The sequence below is a fragment of the Silurus aristotelis genome, assembly GCF_946808225.1.
Source record: "Silurus aristotelis genome assembly, chromosome: 18".
Lineage (NCBI taxonomy): Eukaryota > Metazoa > Chordata > Actinopteri > Siluriformes > Siluridae > Silurus > Silurus aristotelis.
In genome coordinates, this window is record NC_139591.1 from 550569 (window position 1) to 566832 (window position 16264).

Sequence of the window (16264 nt, forward strand, 5' to 3'; positions counted from 1 at the left end):
ATTATTTTATTATTTAATTCTCCTTGTTTCCGGTTTATATGATTTCCTTCCGTGTGTCGCATTGAAATATCAAACAATCCTCCCTTTCTTTGTTATATAAGTAATAATATATTTTTATTTTCAAGAAAGCTTTTTATGTTGAATAATTATTTTTAAAAGTTTACTCACTTCCGGTTTATATCCCTTATGATTATTTCTTCCTTATAACGGTCCACGTTACAATTTGGGATGCATCCTAAATCCTTACACATTCCCTACATGTGCACTATATAGACACCAATATGGGGAGTTATGTTCACTCTGTAGTGTACACTAGAGGGGACACTTCAGTCGTGTTGTGGATTTTGCCCAGCAGAAAGAAAATAGGAGTTTCCCCGCCTCTTTTTATTGATTGACACGCATTTTGGCAAATCGCGTTTGAGATTACGACTTCCGCCTTGGCGCGGGACTTAGGTTTGATTGACAACAATGTTGAGCCAATCAGCGTCGCAGGAAGGATTTTGCCCCAATCAAGGTCGGACAATGGCTTCCGTCAGGGAGACTTTAGTTTTGTTGATGCAGCGGTGTTCATCCTGCAGAGCCGCTCAGAAACCTGCACCTTTTTTTGTTCTCTGTTTCTCATGAGTTCTCGTCCAGGCGGTGTGTGTGAGTGTGAAGGAAGGCTTTTCCGCGGGGATGAGTGATCTGAGATGAAAAGATAAATGACGGATAATGATGAACTCGGTTTGGGATCTTGCTCTCGGATCCACTCCTGTCAATAATCCCGGAGCTGCAGCTTCCCGATCCGTGCATGTTGAACTCACATCCCAGCAGGTAACGCTGACATGAGAAATAAACACACACATAAAAACATCCAGGACAAACCTCGCCATGAGTTTTATTTGACTTTCATGCAGCGGTGGAGTTTAGTTCAGAAATCAGCTTTATAACTAAAGTCACATTTTTGGGTCTGATCACATCATCACACCAGGGCCTAGACTTGCCTAGCTAACTGAATTAGCATCCATTATATATATATATCATACATTCATTTTACTCAGCTCGGATAGAATGCAGATTTATTCCGACATCCTTTAAGCGCTTTAAGACTTTTAAAATATCTTGGTGTTTAATGCCACCAGGATGATAAAGAACTGCTGATGGGAGGAAGGTTTCTCCTCAGTGTCTGTAGCCTGACAGATGAGAAGTTGTCCCAAAGCGCAAGGGGTTAGCTCACTCGCCATGGCGTCTGTTAGTTTGGTTGGTATAATAGGACAGTTTGGAGTGGGCAAATGGAACGCGTTGGACGCATTGAGGCTCTGTTGCAGGCTCTACATCATGGAGCCGCCTGTATGTGCGCCTCTGCGTCCGCGTAGTCTCCAGCAGCAGCAGCAGCAGCAGACAGGCTTTATATACTATCCGATACGACTGATTTGATTGGTCCATTCGAGCGCGAGCGCTCTTATATTTTTAAAAAACAGCCGTTACTTTCCGGATCGTTATTCTCCCCTCAGGAAAGCGGCTAGCTGATTAGCACGCTAATGCGATCAAGCTGTGACAGAAATGGCAGGAATGTTGGGCAACTTTTTTTTGTCAATTTGCTTGAAAAACAGTCTAAAGTCCCGAAACTTACGTTTATAACACGTTAATTCTGGCGCTCATCGCTGCGAAAATGACAGCCGAAACGGAAACACGCGTCTGTCACTCAGGTGCGCGCGCGTTTGGACACCGCGCACGTGACTGGAATTGTGTCATCGTCGAGCGCGAGAACGGACTCACCTAGACTCTATGCTAAGCTAACTGAAGTAATTTAGTCAAGTGGGCTGACAGGAAAAAAAAAAACAGCCTGCTTTTAACATATTGTATTTTTGATCAGTTTTTACTCAACAAGGCTAATTAAAAAATAATATATTAATTTGAATAGAGGAGAAAAAGACGAGAGAGAGAGATTGAGAGAGAGAGAGAGAGAGAGAGAGAGAGAGAGAGAGAGAGAGAGATGTGAGGAAACAGAGTGTTTATAGCTGCTATAATGTAAGTGACATCAGGAACATTAAACGTGACAGAAAATGATAACTGAGGTAAATTGATATGTTTTTAAAGGAATAAACAATTTTTGGATGATATTTTGTAGAAAAACCTTCACAATATCACCAATTATTATTTATTTGTAATTTTGCACATATGTATATAACCTTTTCATAAACACTGTATACGATATCTCCCTCATTGTGATACCCATGACCGTTTTACTTATTGTATATAATCGCCTTTCTGTGAACTCTTTATTTATATTCGTATTATTCATATCATATTATTTATTAATGTCATTATCATATGTCAAAGCCTTACCAACCTGTACATATATAAATATTACACTGCTACACTGCTGTTTCGTTTCCTTGTACTGTAACATGCGCAATGACAAAGTTGAATCTAATCTAATCTGATCTAATCTATTAAGGATGGTTATAGTTATTATAATAGTTATAAGACAGTTATTACAGTGATATGGACAGTGGGATAGTTCTTTAAGGAAAATTTTCGATTTATACAAATCTAATAACTTGGCGATTATATAAATTTTGTTTGAAGAAAAGTTTTTTTGACATTTCTGATTATAGAATGTGCACGTTCTTCATTGTGATATCTCAGATGTGAGGGGAATCAACCCACACGTATGCATTTCTCAACCTTGTTGTTCACGCGTGCGTTTGTGTGTGTGAACTGCTGACCGTTAAACCGATTCCACTGGTGTGATAAGATTTGTCTGATTTGTGTTATGGACTGAGCCCGAGCAGGAAACGAGTGTGTGTCCGGAATCTAAATAGGTTCCTCTCAGGAATGTTGGAGAAAAGAGAGAGAAAAAGTGTCATGCAAAGCAACAACAGCGTACCTACAGACATTCAGTCAGAGTGAAAGTCACACCTAAAGCATGGTTTTTTCCTCAGGAAGTAATTTTCAGAACACCAAAATGTACCACGGCTTTCTCATAACATCATTACATACACAGACCAGACATAACATTATAACATTCTGAGTGGAAGAACACTGTGAAGAACTCTGATGATCTTCATCATGGCTCCTGTTAGTGGGTGGATTTATTTATTAGGCAGCAGGTGAACATTTTGTCCTCAAAGTTGATGTTAGAAGCAGAAAAATGGGCATAAGATTTGAGTGAGTTTGGGCCAAATTGTGACGTCTAGATGACTGGGTCAGAGCATCTCCAAAACTGCAGCTCTTCTGGGCTGTTCCTGGTCTGCAGTGGTCAGAATCTATCAAGGATGGAACAGTGGTGAACCGGCGACAGGGTTGTGGGGGACGAGGTTTATTGATGCACGTGGGGATCTCAGATGTGTCAGAATGGGTGAGGACTGTTTTGGCATCAGTAGGGGGACAAAAAGGAACACACTATTAGGAACACACTATTAGGCAGGTGGTCATAATTTAACACTAACAATTATCCCTGATCAGTGTCAGGGAACCATCCCCAGCCACTCTTAGTGCCGGTCCCAAGCCCGGATAAATTGGGGAGGGTTGCGTTAGGAAGGGCATCCAGCGTAAAACATGTGCCAAATCAAACGTGCGGAGGATCCGCTGTGGCGACCCCTAACGGGAGAAGCCGAAAAGAAAGTAAAAAAGTGTATAACATTATGTGTACTGTTATATTAAATGCATAGACACAACCTTTTCTGTATGTATTTCTCTTGTTGTTGTAATTATCATGATTGGTTTTTGTTCTCCAGCTGCATCCTTTCCATGTTAATAGAATATTATAGAACTCGTATTGGCTCCTCTGTTACTCATTAGAGTCTCAGATGTTCTGTGTAGATCCTAAAGCAGATGAAAAGAAGTCTTTGAAGGCTAAGAATCCAAAAATATTCAAGGAACCTTTAAAGAACTGTAAAGGAACCCTTTTTTCCACTAAAAGTGACAAGTAGTAAGAATAAAAGTTGACAGGTTTTAGGTGTTTACTGTAAAATAATGTAATGAGTAATAATTTGGAGTTTTGGAGGAAACCAGAGTTCAGAGTCGCATGGACCTGTCTTAAAGCTATAAAACATTAAAAAACGGGACATTAATGAATAGGAGTGTTTGTGTGAGCGGTGTTTAAACCTATAGCGAACCCTGTGACTCAGATTTAGGCCTTAAGAGGGAGGGAGGGGGTCAGGTGAGACCTCAGAGACGGAGTCTCTCTCTCTCTCTCTCTCTCTCTCTCTCTCTCTCTCTCTCTCTCTCTCTCTCCCCCTCTCGTGGTCTCCCCCTCTCGTGGTCTCTCCCTCTCGTGGTCTCTCCCTCTCGTGGTCTCTCATCATTTCCTCACACTAATCCGTAAAATGCGTTCTCTAAGGAGCCATTGTTCTCCACATTTCCTTGGAGTACATTAATGTCCTGCTTTTTTTCTCTATAATGTCCAACTGTGAGATCATGGATGTGTTCATGGTTTTATAGTGACACGTGCTTTTACACACACACACACACACACACACACACACACACACACACACACACACACACACACACACACACACACACACACAAAGGAGGCTTGTTTTAATGAATTAGCTCTCAATAATGAAAGCCTCTCAATCTAGCAGCTACATAAAGTACAACAACTCTTATAGACGCCTATATAATTCATCACCACATTCAGTGCTCACATTTAAACACGCTCGTGAATGAGCTAGCAAAACCAGGGCTGAGTGAGGGAGTGATCTTTCACGTGAATGGGACTTGGCCTAGTAATTGCAAACTGGTTTAGGGTGAATAAGATGACTAGACCTTGTGAGTGAACCTGACTGTGCTATCTTAAGCTAACGTAGCAAGTGAAAGCTGAAACAACAATCCATAGTTAACGTAGTGTGTATAACTAGCAGAGATGTTGAAGGGGGTTCGCAGACAGCTGCTTATTACACTATTGGGCCACTCCCACTAAGATGGCCTGTTTCATTCTGTCTTGTGTGTGTACTGATTGTTCTTATGTTTTCTTTCCTGTTTCTCTTTCTAATTCACAGAGGCGTTTGCGGCACCTTAGAAGCATTGCTGCGAGGAACATTGTGAACCGAAACCACTCACCACTTCTGGACACGTACTTCACGCTGCACCTGTGTTCAGAGAATCGAATCTCTAGAGGTGAAACTCAAACTGTTCTCACTCTCACTCCTTCACTCTCACTATCTGTACAGGAGCTGTAGATAATAACCTTCATATCTTTTATACTCATATGTCCCGCCCACCCTCTTGAGTGAGAGCTCAGATTCTCTCACTGTTCTGAAACCATAGTTAATTTCATATGATTTTCAGGAGAAGGAATTCGGACACATCCAAAGTATTCATGTCACAAGTGTATACACACACACACACACACACACACACACACACACACACACACACACACACACACACACACACATACACACACAAAAGGATAAAATAGGACAGGAATAAACGATTATGTTGCAGATGTGTACAGAAATGTTCCAACTTGTCCTTTCTCCACTTCCTTTTTTAGATTTTTACAAGAGCGAAGTGATTCGTGACTCACTGGTGAGTACACACCGTAAGCCTTGAGGTCTCTCACAAGCACTTTCAGTCCGATTGTAAATCGGACATTACATCAGTCTCAAGGTCTTTTACACAGACCATTGTTTCAATTTACCGTAATTTCCGGACTTTCAAGCGCACCCACATATAAGCCGCACCCACTGAATTTGACAAATATTTTTATTTTAAACATAAATAAGCCGCACATGTCTATAAGCCTACACTGAAGTCTACACTGAAACTAATGAACTTTACACAGGCTTTTACACGGTATAACGGGTGAAATATGTTGTGGCTCCTTTAAGAGCAGAGCGGCATTTTGGGAATAGCCTGCCGGCGCATTTTTCCGGTATTACTGCATGTGTGCAAGACCGAGGAATATGTCCTTATTATTTTCTGATGCTCATTTCTTAATTTCTCTGACTAACCCGTAACGCTGTTGCCAAGAAAAAATTTTCAGCGTGATGAATGATTCTCATTTCCTGTAGACAGTCCGAGTGAGCGGCAGGTCAAACGTCAGAGGAACATCATCCATATTCATGATGTGGTGCGGCCCGATTCAGTGGGAGCGCATCTGATTTAATATAAAGAGTCTTATTGGTTCACCTGAACCCGTTCGCAGTTTCATTGGTTGAATGTTTTGGTGCTTATTTTTTTTGGTTTGAAGCTTGTGAAACCGGGAAAAACACAGCAAAAATCCATAAATAAGCCCCTTCGTGTTTTAAGCCACGGGGTTTGAAGCGTGGGAAAAAAGTAGCGGCTTATAGTCCGGAAAATAGTTATTTCATAAATTACATTCACATCGTGGCATATGTCATTTTATATCTAGTTATTTTTTTATCTTTTCACTCACACAAACACCCACACACACACACCCACACACACACATATATATACGTTTTCCCTTTTTTTCTTTTATTCTTTTTTCTCTCCACAGCAGATCAAATGTGCAAGCTGGGCTGTATGTCTGACCTGCAACTTGTCTGTCATTGTCCTTTATTTTAATCAGTTTCCTTACCTCCTTCCTTTTGTTTATATCTGCACACACACACACACACACACACACACACACACACACATATATGCACACAGCCATTTTTCCTTCTTACTTTCACCTCCTCTGACCTCTATTGTCTTTTCCATCCCCTGACCTCCTCTGTTTTTCCATCTCTCTCTTTCTCTTTCCCACTCTGTCTTTCTCTCTCTCTCTCTCTCTCTCTCTCTCTCTCTCTCTTTCTCTCTCTCTCTCTCTCTCTCTCTCTCTCTCTCTCTCACTGTCTTTCTATTTTTCTCTTTTGCTATCTTTCTCTCTGTATTTTTTTTCTCTTAAATAAGTTTCTTAGTGCTGCACGATTAATCGTATCACAATCGTGATGTCGGCTTGTGCGTTTATATGACAGCAAATGTTGCGATTTAATGGAATAAGTAAGTGCATGTGTGGACACTTTCTAGTTTGCAGAAGAGTTTGCAGATTTTTTTTGCATCTAACAGAACAATAAAGACCAGATAGTCTCTGTTTAGGCAGTGCACGCGTGGTGTGTGTGTGGTCACGTGACTTTCAGGTGTTCAGCGCAGAGACCAGGTAAAGGTAAATGCCGAGCAGACCAACACTGAACTGGTAGCAAAAAAAAAAATGCTACATCTGTTATATGGGGATATTTTAGCTTTAAATCACCAACACTGAGCAGAGAGGAAATGTGCAAGATTTGCTAAATTAAAGCTTCTACATCACGTGGTCATGTGATAAATCTGTAACCGATCTCACTGGTTTTTGTTGGAAGAAAGAGATGACAGGCGATGCTTCAACAGACAGCGATTTCTTTTATTTTTCATTCACTTTTGCTTCACGGCTTTCCTTTTTCTCGTACTCACAGCGGGACACAGACACACACACACACACGCACACGCACACTCACGGTAACGCACATCTTTCCTCGACGCCAACGTGCAACCCGCACACTCTCGTGGATTTGCGCACCTTCACCTGGCAACCTCCACTTTCAAATCCACATCTACGCCATCAGCTCTGCTGGTATCTTTCTCTCTATATATATCCCCCCCCCCCCCCCAAGTGTCTGTTTCTGTCCCCCTCACATTGGTCTAAGAAGGTTGAATAACATTTATGTAAACATCTGCACATATTGTACACACACACACACACACACACACACACACACACACACACACACACACACACACACACACAGAGAGGATTATCAGACTGTATTGTTTTAATAAATTCATGTAAATCTCCTTTTCACTCAATTTCTACTCTACTATAATGGAATTAACAGTGTGTGTGTGTGTGTGTGTGTGTGTGTGTGTGTGTGTGTGTGTGTGTGTGTGTGTAGAACCCAACATGGCGCAGTTTGGATTTCGCCATGCTGCCGGACCTGTTGGACACGTCTGTGTCGTGTTTTGTTGTTCGTATTTGGGGTGGGCGAGAAGAACAGTACCAACTGCTAATAGAGTGGATGGTTAACCTGGACGGCCTGAGATACACTGGACAACAGGTACAGAGACACACTTCAGCATGGGCAGACAGGAAGAGTGTGACAGAGGAAGAGACAGAAAAGCAGACAGTATGGGACGTTTACAGATAGAGAGAGTCAGTGTAAGAAGTGTACTGAAATAGACATTACATTTCTTTTTACTTTCCTCTTTCCCTTTCTATCTCTCGCTGTCTGTCTCTCTTTCTCAGATCCGCTCTCGGTGTCCTAATGAGATCATATTTGGACTGAATGATGGTTACTATGCAACAGATTTGGATCAGAAGGTGTGCAACTGCTTACCTGGTGATGTAGGTTCCCTGTGGACTAAAGACTTTCCCCTGACTTGTCACCTGCATTTTTTTTTTGTGTGTGTGTGTGCGTGCGTATGTGTGTTTGTGTTGTGTGATTTTTCAGGAGAACTCTGAGAAAAAGAAGAACTCATTACTCCAAGTGGACCAGAGCTCAGTGAGGAACACATACAGCGTCTTTTCCCTGCTAAGGTACATCCACTGATCCAGGGAAAGTCTCTAGGACATTACACATCAATACTCCTTCACTATCATTAACATACTCACATACTATACTACATCTCTATATTAGGTTAGTGCACTCAGTGTGAAAGTACAGGGAATGATTCTAGATCATCATTACTTTACATCACTGTTTTTACACATGCACTTAGATCTTTAGATCATAGTTTGTTTAGTATCATTCTACTGGACACCAGATTTGTTCCAATGCAATGGTTTTCTGCTTGGGCATGCAGCCTGTTCATTTTTGGTTACATATAGTGTTCCTACTTTAACCCTTTCTAGTACACTTAACCAAACCCTATCTAGTGTTTTACACTAGTACCTTTTTTAGTTGACTACATCTTCAGTAGTGTCCTCCTGAGTTCTTGTTTGTGCTGCTGTAACTGTTTCCTCCACTAGATGGCAAAATTGCACTTTATCATGGTTGAACTTCAGCACGTTTCAGCAGCCCAGTGACACCCTCTCATACTTTTATACACACTGACACACACTTACACAGATGCACACTTTACTTGTTACATGTTCAGGTAAACTCTTGTTTTGGGTAATGTCCCAGTGTCTTGTCCTACCTTTACACACACACACACACACACACACACACACACACACACACACACACACACACACCCTCACTTTTCCTCATATCTCTGCGTTAACTACGCATGCAGTGCAGTTCATGTGCGTGCATACACACACACACACACACACACACACACACACACACACACACACACAAGTGCAATTGAGACCAATAAAAAGAGAGACAAGAATGGATGAAGAGGTGTGTGTGTGTGGGTGTGTGTGTGTGTGTGTGTGTGTGTGTGTGTGAGATTGCTCACTTGTCATATTTGCTCAGTGAGATGCAGGGCAGAGGAGCGACTGAAATGACTCGTTAAATAAAAGACTGCCGTTTTCTCTTCAGTATGATTTACGCTCCGTCACTGAGGAATCATGGGATACTAGTGGCTCAGCTCTGAACTCACTCGGGCACTGAGCATGAGCAAAAGAGTGTGTGTATGTGTGTGTATGTGTGTGTGTTTCACTCCACCTAGTTTTTAAAAGAATGTTGCATCTGTACTTAAATCCCATGCTGAGGTTACACATAAACCAGAATATTTTCCTCTAACATCTCATTCCCTATTGTTTTATATCTTTTACACCACAACTACTTAACAACAACACTGCTGTGTTTATTTAAAAAATGCATCAAACTTTTTTGTCTGTTTAATTTAATGTTTGAGAAACCAGTTATTTTCTGCTACCAAGCACTGGCACTTGAGACTCCTTCCATACATGTTACATTTACATTTTATCTTCACCACATGAAGAAAATGCTCATGTTCTATAAATGTTCCTGAGTATGAGCTGTTGCTATAGAAACGATATCAGAAAAAGTGCATTAATATAAATCTGCACTACTGTCAGAGCTGCTTTTGTAAAGAATTAATCAATACCATAGGGCCGAAACACTATCAAGAATTGAGCTTTCATAGATCACTGCTGTATTTGTGGTGCAGGTGTGTGTGTGTGTGTGTGTGTGTGTGTGTGTGTGTGTGTGTGTGTGTTCGTATCATAATGTAGTTCAGGTTGGGGGTTTTTGGCGTTCTGTCGCTCTTTGATCTGCTTCTGACAGCTGTGTTTCTGCTCTTTAGGAGTAGAGTAGGAGATCCTCTCCACTTTAACAAGGCCTTTGATCTCGTTAAGCCTCTCATCTGTCTTTCCTCTCTCCATCTCTCCATCTTTTTTTTGGAACATGCTAAGTGCATTCTTTTTTTACAACCCTTGAGAGTGCATTAGAGAATCATCTACACTCCGTAGCAGCATGATGTCATCATAAAGCGCCGTCTGCTGCATGAAAATAAACAGCTAACCCAGTTGAACAGAAAGTTGTTACAGTCACAAAGATTAACTACTTACTGCTGTTTTTTTTTTTCCCCTCTGTAAAGAAATTAACAAAAAGCCTACGCAAAAATTTATATTTATGTATATTTGCGTGTTTTGTTTATTTATTTTGTCCCAGACATATTTGCTCAGTGTTTGCATTCCGCTACAGTACAGTGACTATACGTGTTTTAGTTTACAGGCTGTATGGGTGTAGGTAAAAAATAGAGGCAGACAGATCAAAATAGATTTATTTCCAGTAGAGGTGCTTGGATGAGGCTGGAATCTATGCACCATCATGTGTTTCAGATGTGTTGAGAACAGAGACTCTGTTGAACTACAGTATGACAGTATGGCTCCTCAGGATTTTGTTTACTGGTTGCCTTCCTTTATTTGTATTCTAAAAATGAGTAGGTGTCAGCAATAGTGTGCAAATCTTCACTAAGTAAAAACAGAATTTTTGGGGGGAGGCTGGAAAAGTTGCAAAGGTTTAGAATAGTGACTTTAATCCTGGTCAACTAAAATAATACAACAGTGACATGAAACCAGACCTGTACCTTTTATTTATTGTATTATTGTGGCTAGGAGTAAATATAAAGTAGCTAGGACAAAGGATGAAATGTGGCAAGTATTCTTGCCACATTTCTTCTTGCTAAGAGTTTTTCCTTCACCACAGTCGCCACCGGCTTGTTCATCAGGGACAAACTTACAATTATAAAGAACATCTTAATTTTTATCTCCACATTATCTGTGTAAAGCTGCTCGGAGACAATGTTCATTGTTGAAAACGCAACACAAATAAACATGAATTGAATATTAGATAGTACACCACACATATCCTGCACCTGTAACAACGTCTCGGTTTTGTTGCTCATGTATCTTGCTTTTGTAAATGTTTCTTGTAATGTGTGATCACTGTTTCTTGGGTGTCACTCAATAGAGGATCGGTTTTGTTTGGGTCTGGCTTTTGAGCAGCTCTGTGTAAAACTGAATCACAGAAGATTCCGGCTGCCGAAGTAATCTGGTCTTTAGTGTCCACGTTGATGCATTTTATCGAGTCCAGTTGTACAGAATGATAACAGTGTCAGGAAAGATTTTTTTTCTAGCGCTTCCTGTTTCACCTTTTACCATGAGGACGTTATGGAGCTTGACATCCTCTGGAGAAGTAAAGTGAAGTGTGTGTGAAGGAATGCAGGAGGTCTAAAATATTCGCAGAGGGTGTGTGTGTGCTTGTTATTCTTCCACATATTTTGCGGTTCAGCTCACTTGTCGTGAAGCAAGCGGATGTTTTGTTAGTCAGAGTCGTATTTAAGCAGGGGGTGAAGCTCGGCATGTCGATACTCAGAAGACGATATTTCAGTCTCTTTTGATGCGAGTGTGTGCTTAACACGTGATTAATGTGCTGCCAGAGCGATCATTAAATCACGAGGGAAAACCCGTGCCGCCCGCGGTGTGTTTGGTGTAATCACAGTGTAGGATTAAGCTCCTGTGTTTGTTTGAATATTAGAGTTTAAATGTTTGCATCAGACGTTTGAAGAGAAAGTTCCTGTGACTAAAAAAAACAAAGTTGCGTAGCCTTGTGTGTGTGTGTGTGTGTGTGTGTGTGTGTGTGTGTACATAAGTCCAAGAAAAAAGAAACCGTGTGGGCGGTAGGCCATTAATCAGTTAAGTGGTTTTAGTGTATTACAATATTTACCAGCTCTGGAGTTTGGCTAGGTAGGCTGCCTAATTAGGGAAGATGAGGTTAAGTAAGGACATGTTTTAGGTCACCTTTTCTTTTCGCAAGATCTAACTATCCTATTCAAGGACTGAAAAAAAAATGGTGGAGGAAATGTAGCTGTGATTAATTGTACCATCTGCGGTACATGTAACTTATTTCCATGGTTACAGTTGGCTAGGATTTTCAGCATTGTTAACCTCGACTGAAACAGTAGCTGTAGTAGTTGATATGTCTTGGCATGGATTATATTCTGAATTAGCTGTACAGGTTTCAGGTAGTGAAAAAGATTTATTAGACAGTCAGCACTTTGTTGCTTGTACAGTATGTAGCATTTTTTTCGAGCTTGTATTAATTAACAAAGTGGTCTGATATATTATTGTCATACTAATATCGTGTAGCATTAGGTAGCTGACCATGTTGGTGCTATGCAGATTAGGATGCGTTTTTGAATTGGACGAGGCCTCTGGCCTGAGAACATTTGCATAAATAGATCTGCATTCATGCACCTATTACTATACACCTCAACAACATAACTACAATTAATGGATATTCAGTGCCCCCCCTGATGAGGGTGGGTTCCCTTTTGAATCCTCTCAAGGTTTCTTCCTCATGCCATCCAAGGAGTTTTTTTCCTTTGCACAGTCGCCACTGGCTCGCTTATTATGGATAAACAATTATAAGGAGTGAACTTATCTGCAATAAACTTACACATTCATTTATTCTTATTACCACTTTATCTGTGTAAAGCTGCTTTTAGACAATGTCTATTGTAAAAAGAGCAATACACATAAAAATGTATTGAATTAAGAACACTGGTCAATGGTGCTGCTGTGATTTGGGACAGAACCCGCTGTTACTCTCCTTTGTCTTGTTTAATGTCCTTCGTTTCTGAGGCGAACGGTAGCTGAGTGAAACACGCAGTAATGATCTCTTGACTGCTTTTCATAACTGTGTTTGTGTTACACTGCAACTCTGTGTGTGTGGGTGTGTGTGTGTGTGTGTGTGTGTGTGTGTGTGTGTGTGTGTGTGTTTTAGCATGTGTTAGAAGTTTTCCTGATATGTGTATAACGCTGATGAAGAACAGAGCGTAGTCTGTGTTCCAGATGTTCCCGTTTTTACATTTCTCTCTCTCTCTTTCTCTCTTTCTCTTTCTCTCTCTCTCTCTCTCTCTCTCTCTCTCTCTAAAGCTGTTTCATAACACAAACAAGGCTGATTATTTATTTGGCTAATAGAATGACAAATACAAACCAGGATAAGGGGTGTGTGTGTGTGTGTGTGTGTGTGTGTGTACATGTGTTCTTGCGTTTGTTCCAGCAGCTCTGTACTGAATTAATCCACGTAGAAGGTCATAGAGTTAATTTGACTCTGTGTTTATGACCCAATGTTTTTTCTCCTCAACTGGAAATAAACATGAAAAAAATGATTATTTAACAACGAAACAGAATCATGAAGGTCACACACACACACAGAATTCATGTGCTTAATTATCTATTCTCAGTGTAACAGTATTGTTAAAGGCACAGAGGCCAAGCCTCCTTCTACTTATACTAAATGAAAAGATAGAGGCCATGCCTCCTTTTTTTATGCTGTTGAAGAAGCCATGCCTCTTTTTATTGAGTCTGACAGAAAATTAAAGCTGACACGCCTCCTTTAATTGGCCTGCTTTCATTGAGTCTGTCAGAAAAGAGAAGCCACACCTCCTTCCATTTATACTGACAGAACAGAGAGAAGCCATGCCTCATTTCACTGAGACTTAAATACAGATTTGATTCTCCATAAGCTGTTTTGTTTCAGGTGTTTGTGGTTTGAGTGTTTGTTTATATGTTTTTGAAGTCTTGTTGTCATGCAATCCATCACATCCTCCTCTGATTGGCTGATAAATGGCAGAAATGCATAAAAACAGATAAAACCTTGTCAGTTTGTTCAGGTGATACATATTTAGCACATCAAACACTGTCTGAGACAGTGGGAGCAAAAGAACTGCCAGATTTCCCTCTTCACACTCGCTTAAACGTGTAAAAGTGTCTAGAGATAAAAAAAAAAAGGAGAAGGAAACTTCTTAATGGAAGAGATGAAAGAAAAGATTTAATGCTTACAACCCTAGGAAAATAAAGAAAGAATGAAGAGGGAAGAATGAATATAGAATAAAAGTGAATGCAAAGAACAAGAGTGATTGTGTGTTTTTGTGAGTATTTCTTGAGTTGTAAATTGATGCTTGTGACATGTTTAATGATGATATAACAAATTGGTAGATTTTTTTATGCTCTCTATCTTTCTTTCTCTCTCACTCTGTTTCTAGACTCCACACAGCTCAGAAGGCAATAAAGCAGACCCAGGTTACAGTACAGAAAATTGGGAAAGAGATTGAGGAGAAACTCAGAACCACAGCGGCATGTACAGAACGGGTTAGACACAGACAGACACACACACACACACACACACACACACACACACACATACACACAGAGTAATTCCCCTGTTTTTCATGTAATGATTAAGTACACAATCTTTACTGTAAAGTATGTGTATATGTGTGTGTTGTGTTGTGTTGTGTTAAGATCCTCATAAATATGCCATTAGATCCTCCAGCAGTCGGTCTCTTGTGTTTGGGAGGATTTTGCAGTTTAAAACAAAATCCCACGTCTGCAGTTCTGCTCTCACCGGATAACGAAGAAAAGGAAAATAGGCAGATAAAATGAAAGAGAAACACATCAGTGTGTAGGAAGAAGATGGAGAAAACAATGTTGTGGGGGGGGGACAGCACTTTTGAGCAGCACATTTACAATAAAATAAATTTACCACTGTAAATGGCATAGTGTATACACACACACACACACACAGATACACACCGTTTAATGCGGAATTCCACATGCGTTTTACACTTGCGTGCGGTGAGAGTATACTTGCACCTGTGTCTGTGTGTTTGAGTGTCGTGCCAGTGGTGTTGGTGTTTAGCACGCGAGTGTGTGTCAGGGACGGTGTGTGTATCAGGGCTGATGGAGGCACTATCACCACTTATACTCTGATAAGGAGCACAGCATGTTCACTTTGATCCTCATGACCATCATCACCATATCTTCATAAAAACCTTCATCACAGTCATAATCAACACAGATCAAAGAGTTTAAAGTGAGGAAAAAACTTTCTCTCCCTCTCTTTCTCTGTCTGTAGAAGAAGGAGCGTGAGTGTATGCAGTTGCGTATCAGTGTGTTACGAAGTGAGGTGGAGAGACAAAAAAAAGCTCTGCTGAGAGAGAGGGAGATGCTCCAGAAAGAGAGAGTACTTCTTCAGAAGAAAGGTACACACACACACACACACACACACATACACCTGTGAGCATGTATTTCCCTGAGTCATCTTAATCACAGATTAATACAGATCTGATGCAGCCACAAATCCTGATTATCCTAAAACTCATCACATGGTGTAGTTATTCCAATGATCCTACTGTTCTGGCGTCATGGTAACAAGAAAAACATTTGAAACACTGCTACTATACTGAAGTTGATTAAACAAAATGTTTTATTCCACTTAATGTGTTATTAAAGAGCAACAGGCTGTACATTTCTGTACATTGCTTGTGAAACAGGTTGTCACTTACGTTATAGTAGCTGTTAACACACATTCCCTCACCAGCCTCTGTTTATTCTCTTTCTTAGTTAATAAGAAAAATATATGTAAGAAATAATATAAATAAGAAAATAAGAATATAATTTAATAAGTAAATTACTGTATATACATCTATTATAGAAAAATTATACAACTTTACCATACAACTTGTTGTGTTGGGTGACCTGAGAAATAAGCAAGCAGGAAGACTTCAACAAAGGCTGGATGAAGGGTTGTTGAGGGTGTTTTTGGTTTGTGATGGACAGGGTGGGATGCTATGTGAGATGTGACATGTTCCTCAAAGAAAAGTTCATTGAGGAACATGCCACATCTCACATAGCATCACACCCTGCTTCCTCTGTGGCAGTGTAGTTGCAGATCTGGGTGGCATGCCCACCCTGACTGATGCCTACTGTCAAACGCTTACGATAGTCATGTGAGCATCAGAACTAGGCATTAGAGCAGGGGAAGATGGTGGCCTGGTTGGAAGACAAGCATGTGGAGTTATT

General features: G+C 40.5%; 1 protein-coding gene across 1 annotated transcript in view; it reads left to right on the forward strand.

Moving 5' to 3' along the window:
* Nucleotides 1-506: 506 nt before the first annotated feature.
* The window catches only part of uvrag (UV radiation resistance associated gene), a 44189-nt gene continuing 28431 nt past the window's right edge, over nucleotides 507-16264 (forward strand). Inside the window, exons 1-8 of the mRNA XM_083567848.1 lie at nucleotides 507-813; nucleotides 4992-5109; nucleotides 5489-5523; nucleotides 7872-8033; nucleotides 8222-8296; nucleotides 8427-8512; nucleotides 14446-14551; nucleotides 15318-15444. Coding sequence (XP_083423974.1) covers nucleotides 712-813; nucleotides 4992-5109; nucleotides 5489-5523; nucleotides 7872-8033; nucleotides 8222-8296; nucleotides 8427-8512; nucleotides 14446-14551; nucleotides 15318-15444 — 811 coding nt within the window. The 5' untranslated portion in view covers nucleotides 507-711. The remainder of the gene's footprint in view (nucleotides 814-4991; nucleotides 5110-5488; nucleotides 5524-7871; nucleotides 8034-8221; nucleotides 8297-8426; nucleotides 8513-14445; nucleotides 14552-15317; nucleotides 15445-16264) is intronic.